At 51.7% G+C, this 18,275-nt stretch overlaps 1 protein-coding gene across 28 annotated transcripts in view; it reads right to left on the reverse strand.

The window, feature by feature from the left end:
- PPP1R12B (protein phosphatase 1 regulatory subunit 12B) overlaps positions 1-18,275 on the reverse strand; it is a 219,842-nt gene that overhangs the window by 113,405 nt on the left and 88,162 nt on the right. For 20 of the 28 annotated variants that reach the window (XM_067026597.1, XM_067026589.1, XM_067026585.1 and 17 more), the window contains one exon: positions 14,716-14,898. The exons of 4 other annotated variants lie outside the window; for them this stretch is intronic. In XM_067026597.1, coding sequence (XP_066882698.1) covers positions 14,716-14,898 — 183 coding nt within the window. Of the gene's footprint in view, positions 1-10,217; positions 11,878-12,809; positions 12,931-14,674; positions 14,899-18,094; positions 18,178-18,275 lie in introns of those variants that run through there. 4 more of the 28 variants (XM_067026695.1, XM_067026684.1, XM_067026675.1 and 1 more) reach the window with 4 other exon arrangements.

Genomic DNA, 18,275 nt, shown 5'->3' on the forward strand with positions numbered 1-18,275 from the left:
CCTGAGCCCTCGTACCTTCTAAACCCAGACAGAAGAGCAAACGTGGCTGTCACATTCTGTAAATCAAGTTTTACCAACAGCAGCAGAGTTTAATATTTGCACTGGAGACAAAATGGCCTGCAAAACCTAAACTGTACGTTACCTGGCCACTTACAGACAAAACGTGGCAACGCCCGCGCCAGACCACACCCACACCCAGCACACCACGCGGGCCTCGTGGATCTGCACGCCACGCGGCTCTCCACGGCCCTGGGCGGACGGCGCTCTGGGCCCGCAAGGCCCTGCGACGGACGCACAGTGGCAGCCGCGGCTTCACAGCTATCCCTGCTCCGGCCTCCAGAGAAAACGAGGCTAACACCCGCAATGCAGGGCCGGAGGAAGGGACCCCGACGCTGAAGCCCTCTAATTACCGCGCCTGTCTACGCTGTTTCCTAGAGGGCACGAAGCATTTTTCTTTGTATTTGCTGTGACTCTGAAGTTACGTGATCAGCGGAACTCAAACACTTAGCAGAGAATTTAAGCATGACTGACGACACAACAATCATTTGTTCTCTGCCTCTCAAGCTCACACACTACACATCGGCTAATTTTATCTTAAGAGGCTGTGCAAAACGCCTAGAGCAAATCCTCAGTGAGCATCAAGAAAACCGTCATCATCATAATCAAAGACCCAGATTGTCTTCTGACAAGTACAGTGTGGTGATAAAGTGCCCCGACGTGGGAATCAGGCCGCCTGGGTTTGAAGCCTGGCTCCTCAACTTCCTTGTTAGATGGTCTCGGACAAAACGTTGAAGCACTCCAAACCCGAGTTCCTCACGCAGCACAGGTATTAACAGCTGCAGCAGGTACGCGCAGAAATCAGCAGGGCTGCCGCGAGGACCAGAGCAGGGGCTCAGGACGGCCCGGCTGGCTGCGGCTCTCGCATCACCGCCGCCCCTCCTGCTCCTCCTGCGTTGATTCCATCCCCACGTTCACAGCTCCGCGCGGTGATTCGGAAAAGAAAGAAAGGTGCCATAAAATCCATCCCACCTAGTCTAATAAAGAGTTCCCCTTAATTATTTTTCCCAGAAATGGATACTTCATTGGGAAGCGGTCTTAATGCCCATGAAAATATTCTCCATGCAGGTTTGAAGGGCTAAGTAAAATTAAGCTACTTTAAGTAGAAGAATGAAAGGAAAATAACCAAGAAGATTTCCAGGGAGAGTACAAAGCTGTTTTCCCCAGAATGATGAGAGAATAATCTCTCATCCAGAACCCACTAACAGGAAACTGGTTTTTCGAATAGCTTTAGGGAGTCCTACATTTAAAATCTGTGAAGACAGAACGGAACTGAACCGCTAACTTCAAACGGGGCAAGAACCAAGGTGAGTGTATGTCTTTATAGCACTCGGGATGCCGCGGTCAGTAATCACAGAAGGTCTACTGGTCCTCTACCAGGGCCTGTCACTCCTTGGACTACATCCTGTGTATGAGGTGGCACAGGCACAGGTACATTTCCGAGAGGTGAAAAAGAACTTCCTAAACATCAAGCTGGAAGCACGCAGGGACAGCTACAGGGCCAGGGGGGCGAGTAGAGAAGAGCAGAGCACGGACCTGTGGCTAAAGATTTTATGAGTTCGAGGAGTCACGTGATCAAATTTCAAGACTTCAGGTGGAGAGGATAAAATCATTCCCATTTTACAGAAGAGCTGACCGAGGCCCACAGAGACACTCAAGTACCCGCCCAAGGTCACAGCGCTGTCAGGTGAGGCCTAAAGGGAGTCGGACTGGTCACCCGGCTCCAGCACAGCTTTTCTCACATCACGCCACACGAAAACGGGGTCTTCACCTAGCGCCACGGCCCCCCAGCTGTGCGGGTCCGTGCAGCAAGACATTTCTTTGTCCAAATCCAGCAATACCAGGAGGGGGTTACTGTCTTACGTCGGGCTTCTCTCAGTGTCCCCTGATGTTTTCCAACAGTCTGCCTCCGCCAACGCTCCATCTTGGAAAAGGGTGCTTTCCTACCTCCAGAGGTCGCCATGCACGCGCAGTACGGCCACCCCGGACAAGCTGGAAGGGACAGGTGACCAGAGGGACCAAACTCTCCTGCAGAGGACGCGGCCCCACGGCGGGCAGGCGTTAGCGCAGGTCTTCCTCGCCGTTTCTAACTAGGAATGGGTGTTCCTGGGTTCTAGTGTCAGCTTAGCCATTAACCCACAAGAAAGGCTCTTTCTTGCCTTTTAGGATCAGAGGGAAGGGGGGAGTGGCTTGGTTTATTTGTTTATGCCCTTGTTCTAAAGACGACCTGGGCACTAAAGGAAATGCATACCTGCCGCAGTACTTTAAACAGATGAAGAAATGTGCGGGAAAGGAAAAGAATGGCCAGATAGGGCTAGAGCTCTGGGGGGCCGCCGGAAGTCAGGCGCGCTGTACACGTGGTGTCAGGAAGCTCCGCAGGGAGATCCAGGCGGGAAACAGAGGCCCGAGTGATGCAGGAGGCGGCAGAGCGGCAAGAGCAGCTCAGGAGGGCCCTGGGAGGAGAAGAGGAGGAAGCCCAGGAGGCCCCAGGCGCCGGCCGAGGCAGAAAGGCTGGACGAGCGCAGAGCAGGGGCGGCGGGGAGGGACCGAGGGGCAGGGAAGACTGGAACCAGAGGTCGTGGAGGACACGGGTTCCAGAGACAGCGGCCCACGAGCAAGGACGCGGAGGGTCCGTGGGCGAGGCACCGGACGCGCGAGGGGCCAGGGCTCCGATTCGGCAGGCTGCAGAGGGGGCAGGAGGTGGGGGACAGAGCGGGGTCAGAGTCCTCCCTCGAGAGCGACAGGGAGGGGGGGCGAGGCGGCGGCCCGGACGGGCACGTGGGCAGGTGCGCCTCTGTCCCCGTCTGCTGCCCCTTCTGGGAGATACCGTGCGCCCCGGCTCTGGGATCCTCCCCAAGGGAAACTCCCTGCACCCAGCACCGAATGCTGGACCAGCACGAGGGCCGACAAGACGATGCCTCAGTTGGTTTCCAAAAGCCTGGATTCCCCGTTCGGACTCCAGAGAGGACGGAAAGCTTTCAATTTACTGTTTTCAGAGTGGTTTCTCCCAAGACAGATACTCGTTTCCTTCAAAAAACAAAACAGCAAGAGAGCCTAACCCCTGTGGCCACAGGGCCAGCTGACGGTATCGCACGGCGCACGGGAGACCGGCTCCTCGGACACGGACCAGTGGGCTCAGAGCACATGAAGTCCCAAAGGCCCGGTTTTGAATCCTGGCTTTGCCACTTACTGGCTCTGTGATTGTGGGCAGGGCCTGTCATCTGAGCCTTAATTTTCTTATATGTATTAAAGAAAATAATATTAACGAAAATAATATTATTCATCTCACAAAGCTCTGAGGATTAAATGCATCTAGGAAGTACTGGCGTACGGTAAGCATTCAGATCACTGATTCTCTAACCCACGCTAAACCTCTGGCCTGTTTGAGGCCACCTGAGATGCCGCCACAGCCACCACCCCCACCACCCCCACCCCCATCTCACAGGACCTGCCTTCTCCTCCAAGCGCGCAGTACGCCACCCACACAGTCTGCCCTCGAGGGTCTAGCCCCCGTGCGGCCTCATGGTTTCCGAGGCGTGTACCTGGCGTCCTCAGGCTCGAGGGCACAAGGCAGGCAGGCCTCTCTGGTGTCGCACCTGCAGTTCTTGCACAGCACTGAACGCGCGAGCAGCAGGACAGCCACCTCCTAACTCCACACGGGCCGATTCAGAAGTTAAAAGGCAACCTTGAAGCACACCAGGGCTCTTGCCTTGCAGCCCGGGGGGCTGTCACCTGTGCCTGCTGCTCTCACATGAAGGCACCTCCACCTGCCAGGACACGCCTTCTCTGCCCACATTAAAACACCTGAAGTGGAGTGGGGTTGATGTGCTTACCTGCACGCCGAGCCAAACACAGAACAGGCTCTTGGGGAGCCGGCCTTCTGCAAAGTGGCTCGACAGACGCGCCTCTGCTGCCCCCCTCTGGACAGCAGGATCACTACACAGCGGCTCGTCCGTCCCCACCCACTGACCCGACACCTTGCTGAGCAAGAGGGCTCTGCGGTGGGAAGAAAACCCAGCAGAAGGAGCACCTCCCGGGGCTCCCGATGCAGGGGTGTCAGCCGGACCAGCCCTAAGGACAGGGCCACAGAAGAGCGCGGGCAAGAGGACCCCGGCTTCCGCCTGGAAATGGAGGAACAGGAAGCCAGCAGGGGCGTGAGTCTCGGGAGTTCTTACGGTGCGAACAGAACTCTGCTCAGCAGAGAAGGCGACAGACAGAAGGCCGTCCCGGAGAGAAGGGTCAGCGTGGACATCACACACGTTCAGGGAGCACGAAGTGGCACGGTCGCCAAAGACACACGATACAGGAGGGAGAGCAGGAGCAGGGAGAGAACAGTCCAGTTCCGGCAGGCTGGGCCGACGGTCCGTCTCCCCATGGGGCTGCGATGACGCCAGCAGCAGGGGCTCCTAAATGCCTGACTCAGCCCCACTTTGAGCCGTCTACAATCTGGTCCTCTGAGCAACCAAGATCAATGAGGAAACTTCTTACACGTATGGGAAAACATTTATTACCATTAAGATTCAACCTGATTGGGACTTCCCTCGTGGCACAGTGGTTAGGAATCCGCCTGCCGATGCAGGGGACACGGGTTCGAGCCCTGGTCCGGGAAGATCCCACATGCCACGGAGCAACTAAGCCCGTGCGCCACAACTCCTGAGCCTGCGCTCTAGAGCCCGCGAGCCACAACTACTGAACCCACGTGCCACAACTACTGAAGCCCTCGCCTAGAGCCCGTGCTCCGCAACGAGAAGCCACCGCACCGCAACGAGGAGTAGCCCCCGCTCGCCACAACTAGAGAAAAGCCTGTGCGCAGCAACGAAGACCCAACGCAGCCAAAAATACTAATAAATAAAATAAAAAATAAAGTATGAAAAAAATGAAATAGAAGAGATTCAATCTGACTGTACAGTTTGTAGTAAGCAAAGTGCTTTGACCCAGACCTCAATGAGTAAGCCTCTTCATTTTATAATTTCCTGTTCAAAGGCCAACTCAAGGAGCGATCTATGCCTTCACATACCTAAACCAGCTTCTCTCTGTAACTGCCCTAAATATCTGACATTTTTTCCGTCTTATTTGCTTAAAATATATACTACATGATGCTTAAGCTATAAAGGATCTAAACAATACAACCACCACCTGTGTACTACTATCCAACTTACGTATAACATTACCGATACCAGTTTCCTCTTAAAAAGAGGTGCGTGTTTCTACTTCCTGAAATTCTTAACCGTCCTCCGCCGCTCTCATCTCTGGGACGGGATCCTCAAGCCAGCGCACACGTTTAAATCAATTAGGAATCGGAAGAAAAAGCAGAATAGTTCCCAACTGTTTATTCCAAACACTGCATCTTATTCTTACCGTCCCCCCACCCCAACCACAGCCCCCAAATGGTGTGCGCAACCGCCAGCCTCCCCGAGAACCGCCGGGGAGAGAAGAGGACGGGGAGCAGAGGGACGCCCGCGGCCACCAGAGCCGCCGGGCAGACACTCACCTGCGGCTCCGGCCGCTCCAGGCCCCGTGCTCACCGGTGCCCAGCTCGGCCCACCAGTCGGCCCACGGCCCCAGAACACAAAGAGCAACTTCCTGCGCCTCCCGTCTCCATAAAACCGGGAACGGCAGGGACTCCACTGCCAGGCCAGCCCATCACAGGCGAGAGGCCGAGCGCCTCGGGCACACCTGCCACGCGCCCGTGCAGCCGCTCTCCCGGAAGCCCAATCTGCTGACAAAGTGCCCACTCCGCCCGCTGTCCTCCCCTAGTAAACACACTAGAGCTCGTTCTGTGCGGTTGTCACAAGCGCCCGTCTTCCTCCAACGTGGGAAAATCACTTGGTATGGGGGGCTTGAGTGAGGGCACAAAATTTTGGTCCCTCCCACATGTCACCAACACTCACAGCTCTGAAAAAAGAACCACTTTATCAGAAGGAGATAAACTGTAAACACACGGCTGATAAGAGCTTGTGCAGCAGGTGTCGGGTGACTGCTGGCTGTCCTCTGAAGTGGCAGGGAGCTGGGGCACAGCCGCCAGAGGCTCTGCAGCTTCAGGCAGCGGCTTCCTGGCCGCCTTTGGAATGCGTGTGTCCCCGGGAGGGAGTGGAGGGCATTTTTAAGCCGCCACCCCTGAACCGTTAGGTGGTGTGCCGAGGAACTGTGCGACGAACGCCACCGTCTCTGGAAATGAAGAGGCCTCTTGTCTCAGTAGCTGTGTTTAGCAACAGAAATACAGGAAGAAGATAATAAGACTTGTAAATTCCAGGCCCTGCCATCTTACTGTCGTAGCTCTCAGCAGGCACCGACCAGGTCTTCTTTCCCAGAACTGCTGAGCGGGCCGAAATGGTCCGAGTGTTATTTTCAAACAGCTTTACTGAGATGCAATTCACATCCCCATTTAAGTGCACCACTCAGTGGCTTTCAGTATATTCACAGTTATACGATTATCACCATAATCAACTTTAAAACATTGTGATCACCCCAAAAAGAAACCCCACATGCATTACAGTCACTTCCCACTTGGTGTTTTTTAAATACAGACCAACAGCATCTTTCCCGCTGGCTAACGGGTGCCATCAGATCTGGCCCGACGCACCAGCACTTTACCACTGAGAAAGGGAAGCGGTGCCAATCAGGTGTCAATCACACATGCTCTTTTATCACCATTTGAAAATTACATAATTTAACAGTTACTGAAAGGGATCTTTCAGACTTATTTAGACATGGTTAGTACCAGCAAGGCACAAAACCCAGCAGAAGTAACGTGAGCGCCGACGACCAGATTCACGCGCGTGTGGGGGTGACAGCCGGCAAGGATGAGGCGTCCTGACGGCGGGGCCTGTGAGACGTGAAAAAAGCGGCCCCCGGCATCAACACCGCCCAACGCCGCACCACACGGCACGTGCTCGGCAACAAAACAGCAGAAACTGACTTCCTAATTATGGCAAGAAAGGAGTCAAGCAAGCGTAATCTTTAACAGCTAATGAGCTAACATAGTCACTAATCATACAAGCAACCCAGAAACCTGCAGCATGGCAATACTTAAGAGAACGTACCGACTGCTACACACATTTCACTCTCTTCCTGTTCCTAGTTAGGAAGAGAGAGAACTATTTATACCAGCAGAGAAAAGCCTGGTAAAGTTCAGCACTGCTGCGGTCTCTTAGGGAAAGAAAATACTCATTTCAGAACGAGAACTGAGAGAGGCCGGAGGAGCTTGGGGACCTCTCCTCTAGAACACCTCCTTGAACTGACAACGGCCTCACTTTAGCGTGGACGGGAGATGAGGCAGACAACTTTAAAAAACCATGACTCAGTGTTTAATTACTTGGTTTGAATTTCTGACATTCCAAAGACGATGCCAAATTAATCTGCTGACAGCTTCACTTAGTGGAGTAACTACCCAGCTTATAAAGACCCCCAAGGATTCAAGGAGGTCCACAAGTGTGGTATTTATGACTCATCCGCAAACAGACCAAACAAAGCAAGTCGCACGTGAGCTATCTGGGAAAGACAAATAACTTTAGCTTCTTGTAGAGAAAAACTGTTTTGGCCACTTCTACAAGCAAAGAAAGGGCACCAATAAAAAAGAAGGTGTAAAATTCAGGGCTGGGGCGAGAGGATCAAAGGCGGAGCCCGCAGACTCCAACAGTAGCCCCGGGAGTTGCTGGCACCGCGGACACTGTTGCTAAGGAACACGTGGGGCCTGCGGAATGAAGGCAGCCACCGCGCCCTGCGACAGCCGACAGCCACCGCGCCCTGCGACAGCCAGCCGACAGCCACCGCGCCCTGCGACAGCCGACAGCCACCGCGCCCTGCGACAGCCGCTGCCGCCCTGACACCCTGCCGCCTTCTGCCAGTTGCATGCCACGTGCCCTCTCCACCCTGTCGTCCGCCAGCCCAGCCAACCCCTTCACAATCGGAGGACGCTGGTGGCCCCTCCCGGCCTCAGGAGCAACCCCAAAGTGGGACGCAGCGGTCAGAGTGCCAGGAAGGCAGAGACTGCCGCGTTCCAGGCCGCTGATGGACATGGACTGGCCCCCGGACCAAGACTTTTTTTTAATCCCAAAGAAAAAACGGTTAGTGAGTTCAATGCGGAGGAAAAAGAGGCTTGAGTTATGGTCTCCACTGTGCCTGACTCAAGGTGTGATTATCAGGCAAATCACTCCATGCCCTTAGGGCCTCAGCATTTCCATCTGCAAAACAGGGGCCTAACTCCTCTTCCCCTGCATCAGGTAAAAGGAACACACTGGTCACAGGGGAGCTTTTCAGAAAACAAAACAAAGAAAGAAAATTTTAAAAAGGAACTTTGTAAATCCAAGATTGTGCCCTTCTCAAAAGTAATAAACTTTCAGAGGTCCTGCCCTGAGCTTATGCAACAAAATCACAAATTATCTAGAATCCTGCATAAATTATCCTGACTCGCTTGACTACTACGTCTACTCTTCAATGACTGTGGCCATCTTCACAGACTTACATCATAATAGACACTGTTGTCCACAGAATTAACTTTTTTTCAAGCCACCTGCCCTCCCACCCCCATTACAATGGTAATTCTTCATCACTCTGGAACTTTGGAAAATACAGGAAAAAATAAAATAAAAATTACCCATCATCCCTCAGAAAAATCTAGTGTTAACCTTTCCGTGTTGATCACGATTCGGTATCATGATGATCACTTGTATCCAGCCCTGTCTACTGAGGTATCTGTAATCATACCTGTAGTTCACAGGCTGAGTGAAGGGTCCCCCCCCGCCCGGGGAGAGCGGCGCCCGCTCCCTGGCCAGCGCTGCACGCGTCCACTTCCCCCCTCTTCAAACAAAACGGGCTCAGAAAGGGAAAGTCAGGTGTGCCGGTTCCATGGGAAGACCCCACCGCAATGCACGAGCTCTAGTTACCCTGCAAACAGAGATTCTTTCTGAGATGACTTTTCCACTGGTCAGGTCTTGCTATGGCCAGTTTGAAGACCCATGTGCCTGACGCTAATTGTTTCCAACGGGACCTGTCAACACAGGCTCCAGGCCTCCATTTCCCAGCAAGAGCCAAAATGCTTCCACAAGGAGCTGATTACAGAGCAAGCTGCAGCTTCAAGAGAAGAAGTAGTAAGCACCCAGCATGCTCTTTCAGAAGGAAAATTTAGTTGTTTTCAAAACATGTGCTTTCTTCCTTTCAGCGTGTGTTTGTCTGAAGGAGAAACTGAACGGCTTTAATTCTGTAAAGGCTTAAATGACGTTTTATTTGATCAAGCCATTCCCCGGCTGAAAGCACTCCAGTCCACAGCTCTGAGAGCGGAAGTTCAAGTTTCTCAGCAGGGCACAGACAGAAACTACACCATGTGGTTCCTGCCCGCCTCTCTCTAGCGCCACAATTTCCAAAGTATTCCCAATGGAGTACCAGTCAGGTTTCTGTGAAAAAACAAAACTATTCGATGGACAAAGAAATGTGGCAACTGCTGCACATTCTAACCAGCGCCACGCCCTGGAGAGGAGCAGTCCCCAGGTTTTGGAGCAAGCGTTTACCTGTGTTTAAGCCGTCGTTTCACAAATTCGCTGGGCCACAGCACCCTGTTTTTCTGCATCTAAATCCGCTTCACACAAGACACCTGCGGAAACGCTGCACCGGCCTTGCGCTCCTGCCAGCGCCAGGCACAGCGAACTTGTTCCCCGAATCTCTCAGGTCCCTGTAAAATACCACCCTCCTGTGAGGCCCAGCCTCTCAAAACTCAAGCCCAGGCACCTCCTCTGCGGCCCCTGCCCTGCCCCTCTACTCCAGACGCCCCCGTTCCCACATCGGACACTGTACTGCGGCTTCTGAGCTGCCTTTTCCACACAGACACGGGCTAGCTTTTCCCTGACCTTGGACCCTTAACGCCCCTGCGCCGGGCACACGGCAGCCTCTCACTAGACGGCTGTTAGACGCCTTACACACGCCAGTTCCCGCAGCAGCTCTCTACCAGACACAACGGTGCACTGCAACGTCTTCTGTCTCAACAGCTCCTCCTGATGCACTTACCTCACTGCTCCTCGAGATCGCTCGCTCTACCTTTAGTACAGCTGGGCACTTCTAATTATTGTTACTGTGAAATAAAGTTCCTATTTTATGGCAAGACAAGAACAATTCGAGCATTGACACACCTGCTCTGCCCTCTGGCCCCCGCTCTCCGCTCACCGTGCAGGGCGTATCTGCATCTTACATCGCCCAAACCTCCATCGGCAGGAACAGCTGCTCAGCCACGAAGAGCAGCGTTCTCCCAGCCCCAACAAGACAGGGCCTTAAAGACAAGCTTCCTTCTTGACGGGGCCGCGATGACGCTCAGACATGGCTTGTGCGACCTGTCAATAAGACGTCATCTCGCGTACAGCCTTGTGTCTCAAAAACTTCTGCTACTGTGCCGTGACCTCTAACGGGCGGAACAGTTCTTGGAGCTGGCTGAGATGTTCTTCCAGGTTACAATCCTCAAATCCAGCTCAAATAAAATTCTCCACTTCTTTCTTAGATCAGCGGACTACTTTTGGTCGACATCACCGACGGAAGTCACGGTCTGCGGTTTCTGTGTGCTGCTCACCTGCTTCCGGAGCGGCCAGACCCTGCGCCCCAGGAGCTCCCGCGCACGGCGCCTCTCCCTCTCCAGCGCCTCTTCACAGCGCTCTGTGTGCGTCTGTCTCTGGTGGCGACTGTCGTACAGAAACCCCTCGGACCCCAGGTTGAAGATGTGTTTATCTTCAAGGTAGTTTTGAATTTGTTTGTGCCATGATGGCCCCCAAATTTGAAGAGTACAGACCTACTTCCTATGTTAAATTCTTGGCTTGGGATTTCCAAACTATATGGGTAGTAAAAATATTCCATAAAAGATTTTTCTGACAACAAAGACTACTGTATAACACAGGAAACTATATTCAATATCTTGTAATAACCTATAATGGAGAAGAATCTCAGAAAGTATAAACATATTCTTTAAAAAATATATACAGTCTTTGTTAGATAAGAAGTGGATTGATTGAATGATTGATTTTGGGGTTGCGTTCGGTCTTTGCTGCTGCGTGCGGGCTTTGTCTAGTTGAGGCGAGCGGGGGCTGCTCTTCGTTGCGGCGCACGGGCTTCTCATTGCGGTGGCTTCTCTTGCTGCGGAGCACGGGCTCTCGGCACGTGGGCTTCAGTAGCTGTGGCATGCAGGTTCAGTAGCTGTGGCTCGCGGGCTCTAGAGTGCAGGCTCAGTAGTTGTGGCGCACGGGCTCAGCTGCTCCGCTGGGATCTTCCCGGACCAGGGTTCGAACCCGTGTCCCCTGCACTTGCAGGCGGATTCTTAACCACCGTGCCACCAGGGAAGTCCCTATATATATTCTTAAGAAAAGCACCTGCCGGGACTCTTGACACATCTTTGGACCGTGGGCAAAGAACTGGGCAGCCCTCTGAGAATTCCAGCTCTTCACAGGTCCTTGGTGATGGAGCCAAGCCGCCTGGTCCACAGCCGCGCGTCTTACGTCCACACGCGGCACTAAACCGGAGCCTCCAGACTCTAGGTCTCACGCCGCCCTGGGCCACTCAGACCTTTCTGGCTTTTGGGGGCTCTTCATTTTTGTCACCTGAGAGTTCCCTTTCATTCTTCTGAACTGAGCCACCCTTTCGTCTGTTTATAATAGGAACAGGGCCCTCGTGGGCCTGTCTGCCGTGCTGCTGGAGCCACGGCCTAAACAAACGTGGGGCGTCTTCACTCTTTTCCGCCTCTTCCAACGACCGCCTCGGTGCCGCTGCTGCTCTCCTTCGCGCTCGCTCCCCTGCGGCGGCCCCTAGCTGGTCACCTCACATCCGTTCCTGCCCACCTCGTATGCAATACTGCAACCGGAGTGTAAAAGGCAGAATTTTAAAAAATGTAAGTCACATCAACTTTTTTTTTTTTGGTCTAAAATCTTCTACTGACAGATGACCCAGAAATTCTACTCCTAGGTACACACCCAAGAGAAATGAAAACATATGTTCACACAAAAACTTGCACATGAACGTTTATAATAACATTCTTCAAATAGCTGAAGGGTGAAAACAATCCAAATGCCCCCCAACCTATGAATGGCAAGCGAAACGCAGTGTATCCACGGAACGAGACCGTCTCCGGCCATGAGAAAAATAAAGTCCTGCCGCGCGCTACGGCACAGAAAACCACGCTGCCGAGGGAAAGGAGCCAGTCTCAGAAGACCACATACTGATTCCACTTAGATGAAATCTCCAGAGCGGGCAACGTGACAGAAACAGAGAGTAGACGAGCGGTTGCTCAGGCCTCGGGGGAAGGGGGAGACGGGGTGGCAACAGCTAAAGGGCCCGGGATTTCTTTTTACGGTGATGAAAATGCCCTACAACTGACCGTGGCCACGGCTGCGTTGAACTGGTGAATTACGTGCTGCGCGAAGCGCGTCTCTGCAAAGCGGTTCAAAGAACTCTTCCGGTGACTCCCCACCACCTCCTCGCCGGGGGTGAGACTGCGTCACGGAGCCCCGCCTGCGCCGCGGGCCTCACCGCAGCCGGCTCTGTCCCCCGCTCTCTACGCTCCGGCCACCGCGCCTCCTTCCAGCTGCTCCGAAGGATCGGGCGCCGCCCCCCCTTGGCTGTCGGCTCTGCCTGGAGTGCCCGCCCCTGCCCCTCCCCCGGCTGCTACTTGCCCTGCAGTTCTCACGCCGGGTGGGCGCACAGCCCGAGGGTGACTGTCTCTGATCCCCCCCGGAGAAGGCGGGTCTTCTGTAAAGCACTGCGCACAGCACCTGTCTCAGGTGTAAGTGCCGTCGTTCCCTTCACTGGCGTGTACACCTCGCGGGGCTCGGACCACGCTCAGCGCAGCTCACGGCTGTGCGGTCTGGGCTGTCACAGCACTTGGCGACAGCAGGTGCCCCGCAAACTCTGGAAGGAATAAACGCTGCTGCAGATCAAGTGACTGAGCCCAACAGCTCTTTACCTACTACCCCCCAGCTATTTATCTTGTGTCAGCTATTTACTGATTTTATTATCTAATAATTATTATTTATCTAACGAATATCTATACCTATTTTGTGCCACCCCTAAAATGCACTCATCTTGATATACCACATTCATATTACCATTCATTAATATCTTGACCTAATTCTTTTATTCTTACATTTGCTGCTCCTTGAGGAAATACATCCTAGTTCTATAAAATATGTGGCACACAGCTGGTACTCAATAAATATTTGTGGCTTGAATAAAACTTCTAAAACAAAAATCACAATCTGTAGCAGGTTACTGATCACAGGTTATAGAATTCCCAGAAGACGGTAATCACTTCTCTAGATTTCTCTAAATAATGGTTCATGCAACTAAATATTTAATAATGCAGTTTGATAAAGAACCTGGTTTACGCATCCTTCCAGGGACCATGATTAATGGTGGTGAATTATGAATTTAACTCATTAATGATGAATTTAACTCATTTCACTTGTCTCAGCTCAGGAGTTTTAAAGGGAGTTTTTTCCCCAGCCAATGAAAGATTGCTTTCGCATTTAGTTTCTAGATGAAACTAACAGTATCTAAGTAACGTCTGAGCTATGAAATACATAGACATTAAATATTGAAGATTGATTTATTAAAACTTTCCTGGCTGGAAGCCTATTAAAAGATGACAACTGTTAGCTCTGCCATCTGTTAGCCCAGAAAATGGAATTTCTTCAAGTTATACGTAAAGAAATGAAAAAAGAAAGGGAGGAAACACTATTTTTCAACTTAACATCTGCCTTCTATTTCTTCTCAAAATTCAGGCCTTAGAGCTATCTTTATAATAAACGAACGTCTAAAAAGTTGAACTCATTGTACCTTGCCGATGAAAAGACACTCTGACTTGTTACACATACAGACACACTCAGAAATATAACACCTCCTTCCTGTGGATATTCAAAATAAAATGAAGTCAAAGTGAAATCTAAATTTTGGAAAGATTTGACCTCTTTTTCTAGCCTTAAAAAAGGGACAATTAATGGCTTCGGTCTTCATGTAGACCTGAAACTCCCAAATGGAACGCATTCTATTTTTACCACTTCTTCTGGTGGAAGAAAATGGCCTGTTCCCCTTGGTCACACCCGCCGTGGTCTCTTAATCCTGACGCTCAGAAGGTTCTCTTAGCTTCTGCCTTCCATCTCTCTGAGGTCAGCTCACGGCTGCTCCCACCATCCCTCCAAGGAGCCTGCAGAACGGTTGGCCACCGTCCCTCTACAGTATCATCATGTGCCATCCACTTCCTTTTCTGGTATTCGTCTCAAATCGATCAAAACTGTACATCCTAGCTCTGTTTCTCTGAGCCTTTTTATCATACCACTGCTTTTCTTGGCTGCCAGAAGTCATCATGGACCACCCAGAGCAAAACCAAAGATGCTTCTCTCTGCTCAGGCGCTCCATCACAAAAGGGGGAGACAGTGCCTGACAGTGACCTCTCTCCTAAGTCAAACGGAAAGAAGAAATGCCTAGATCCATAACAGAAGAAGTACCTATGTTAAATAATCAGAAAGAATTAAGATCTCCACCAAAAATCTGCCAGAGGCAAAACAGAAAACGCAAAAGCTGTAACACGAAGACTCGTTTTCACAGAAGTACGTGCGACTGGGGAAAACTTCACGCCCACCCCTCTACCTACTACCTCGAAGCAGCACCACACAAGTGACATCAGTCGTAACACACCTCCTCCTCTCCCTGGCTTCCACAGAGGGGTCCGTTCCAGGAGTGGAGAGCAGGGCGGCAGCTGTAACCCCATTGGCAGTGCTAGGTGGGGGGCGATTCGTGATCACACAGAGGGGGGTGCCGCAAGAGACACTGTCTACTGTTCTCTCCGCTGCGGAGTCAGCCTGGGACTTGTAAGGAGGCCTGAAATCAAAAGGACACAAGCAGAAAGAGAACGGTCAGGCGCGCACAGGACAACGCGGTGGCAGAGACAGAGCTTCGAGGTCGGTTTACCCAGAGAACCTTCTCGCTCAGAATTTGTCTGTGGTTGGTCTGCTTTCTTAATTCTGAGCTCTTAAATCTTAGAACAGTGAGTACGCTTTCCGTCTGACATCTTCTGCCCAAGCAGTTATGTTTTACGGAAAATATTTTCTACTTGAGATTAGAAAAAAAATTTTTTTGATTAGCTATGGCACAAGGCAAGATAGTGACACATGCGAGAGTCCCGAGCACCATCTGGTCTCCACACGCACACAACAGACACTGAAGTCACTTACGATCCGTCACCGCCCTTCAGCCCCAGGCAGTGAGCGCCTGCGGTGGCCGCACAGCGGACGGACGGCCGTCTTCCTGCGTCACCCAGACACACTCGACAGACCCTCTGCAACCTCACCTAGCTTAGCAACTGCTCTCTTTCCACGGAACCAAATGCCTCATTGTCCATATTCATAACTGCAGACAGGAGAGACTGAAACCAAAACTAACAGGATTCTACATGCAACCTTAACTACAGATTTTCCAACAGCAAGCTGTACGATTACATTCATTTACATGAAAACAAGACCTTTGTTTCTTAACAAAGAGTTGAGATCAACCATTGGCTTTCCACCCAAAAAGCTATCATTTGTGAGTGATGTCACAGCTTGTTGCTGGGGTAACAGAGATCCAAAATTGATACTCACAGAGATGGGGAAAGAAATGAAAATAATGAATGCTAAAAATCTGGTTTTTTCACCTACTTACAATGACCAGAATGCTTATAAGTAGCTATAAGCTCATTTTCAAATAATCACATTATTATAATAAGCTTGAAAGAATTAATCAGATCATAAAAACCTAAATATGGTACCTAGATGCCAGTATAAAATTAGAACAGTTTTGAAGTGGTATCTAAAAAATACAAGCCACTTCTCCAGAAGCAATTAATAGCTCAGAAAAAAGGTGATATTTTACATTCATTTTTTAATTTAAAAAAATGAAGGCAAATAATTCCTCAGACTTACAAGATGTATGAGCCTATAGGAAGCACTAATAAAATCAGCCAGGAACAAAGCTATAAAATAATTACACTTATTGAAACCTTACATGGACTTCTTTTTAGCTTAATAACATGCCTTCGGTCTCTGCAATTTCTTATGCTGGAGAAATGCCAAGGATTTTATTTGTCAAATTACAGAATAGGATCCTTACTATTATTTTGAAATATGTAATCTTACAAGTAGGTTGTTGCAGGGATCAGAGGCTCTGGACCCACCTGGGGCTGAGCGTAACCTCTCTGATCTCTTCCCTGTAAAATGGGGAGAATGCTGCCTTGAAGTGCAGGGCTCTTGTGATGATTAAATCAAATAATGTCTATGAAACACTCAGCATAGCGCCCACAATAAAAGCTAAACTCAGTGGAAAGACACAGTGAAACAGAAAAGAGCCCCAAAGCGCACAAACCTAGGCTCCAACCCTGCCTCGGCTGCTCCTTCCTGGCCGAGTAACCTCGGCCAGGCCATCACGTTTGGGCTCAGCTTCCTCGTCCGTAAAATGAGGGTAACGCTCCACACACCGGAGGGCTCTTTAGGACTGGAGGTAAAACAGCCAGCCGCCTCATCCACGTTCATGTTCCTTTCCCTCCTAACTAACAGGACCCTATTCTACCATTCAGGGCATCAATGAGCCTAGCGAAAACTCCACACTTTTCAAAGTCTCCCTGGCCGCTAGAGACACGAGCAGATCAGTGCGTTTGGAGAAATCCTCAGTTCAGAGGCTTTCCCTCTTTGCCTACTTCCCCCTCTCCTCCTCCTCCCTGCCTAGAATACAGCCATGATGGACAGAACTCTAGCAGCTATTCTGGACCATTAGGCAACCCATGGAAGTGGACGCCACGATCTAAACACTGTGAAGCAGAAAGACAGAGGGAACACAGACCCTCTGGTGGCTCTGGAGCTATGTGCCAGCCCTGCCTATTTCTGGACTGTCTTAACTGAGAGGAAAAAAAATACACCTTTAAAATAAACCTAGTCAGTATTACTTGGATACACCGTTACGTGTGAGTGAAGCGAGGCCTGACGTGATCCTGTACGGTCCGAGCCCCATGCCTGGCATACGCTGGGGTCCAACGAAGGGCGGCCGTTACCGCTCTCCCCAGGCCTCGCTCTGAATTAATCAGCAGCCGCTCTGTGCTTCGGGGTCTCCATCTGTGGGGGAGCGTTTACCGTGCCTGAGCAAGCGGATGGTTACGGGGCCTGGTAAATGTCTAAATACTCATACAGTGTCATTAGCAGCCACCCCGGCTGGCCAAGCCGACGAACACCACTCTGGTCAGGAAAAGAGGCCCAGCGGCCGGTCGGGCGCCAGCCGGGCGCCGGTCGGGCGCCGTGACCGCCAGCCGTGTCCTTGCTGCAACACTGGCCTCGGTGACATTTTTCATTTTCTTTGTGTCAGCTGTAGAAACAAGACCCAGTGGAGGAGCCCCTGTGCTGCACCCAAAGGAAAAGGTCTCTGACCACATTCACGCCACAGTTACAACCTCAGCTGAAGCTCTGCTCCAGGTTCACACGACACTCTGCCCGTGCCACCCCTCGGATGAGCTAGAAACCAAGAAGATATCAGCCGGCAGCAGAGTGGAGACAAAACACTCACTGCTGGAAATTCTCAGAAGGGGGCTCTGTAGGAGGCTTCCGGGACAAGAATTAGCATTCCTTTAGATTTGGGTTGAATGCCATCTTCCAAAAAGAGTAAACAGAAGAGATCCCTCCTGATACTTCCTGGGAAATTAGTATAAATGACACGTGGGCTGTTTGTAACACACGATTCAGCACAATAGCCAGGGCCCTTACGGTGCAACCCAGCCGGGAGAGCTAGCAGGAGGCAAGGCCTAAACACGCCCTACGGTTACCTGGCGAGCAGCTGCTGCCTGGCCGACGCAGCTCAGAGCAAAAGCGTCCTCACTGACTCGGGGACACTCTCCAGGAGTCCAGAGTCTCCTGGCCGGAGCCTCCGGGTGCAACTCCAGCAGCCCCCAGCAGCCTTACCTGCGTGGCGCACAGACGCAGCAGTGTCTGCACTGAGTGGAGGGAGGGAGCGGGCAGCGGGCTGCCACCTGCCGCCCCAGAGCTGGAGGAACCAATGGCAATGAGTGAGGCAGCAGGAGGTGGGTTGCGATTGGCTGAGAGGTGGGGACTTGAGGGGCCACTACGTCAACCACAGGACGCGCTGCAAAACAGCACACGGTCACTTCCTTCAGGACACGCTGCTTGCCCCCCGCCCAGCACCACCTCCCCACCCAGCCTACGCGCTTAAAGGAAGGTGGA

This window comes from Kogia breviceps, chromosome 1 (genome assembly GCF_026419965.1).
Source record: "Kogia breviceps isolate mKogBre1 chromosome 1, mKogBre1 haplotype 1, whole genome shotgun sequence".
Classification (NCBI taxonomy): Eukaryota; Metazoa; Chordata; class Mammalia; order Artiodactyla; family Physeteridae; genus Kogia; species Kogia breviceps.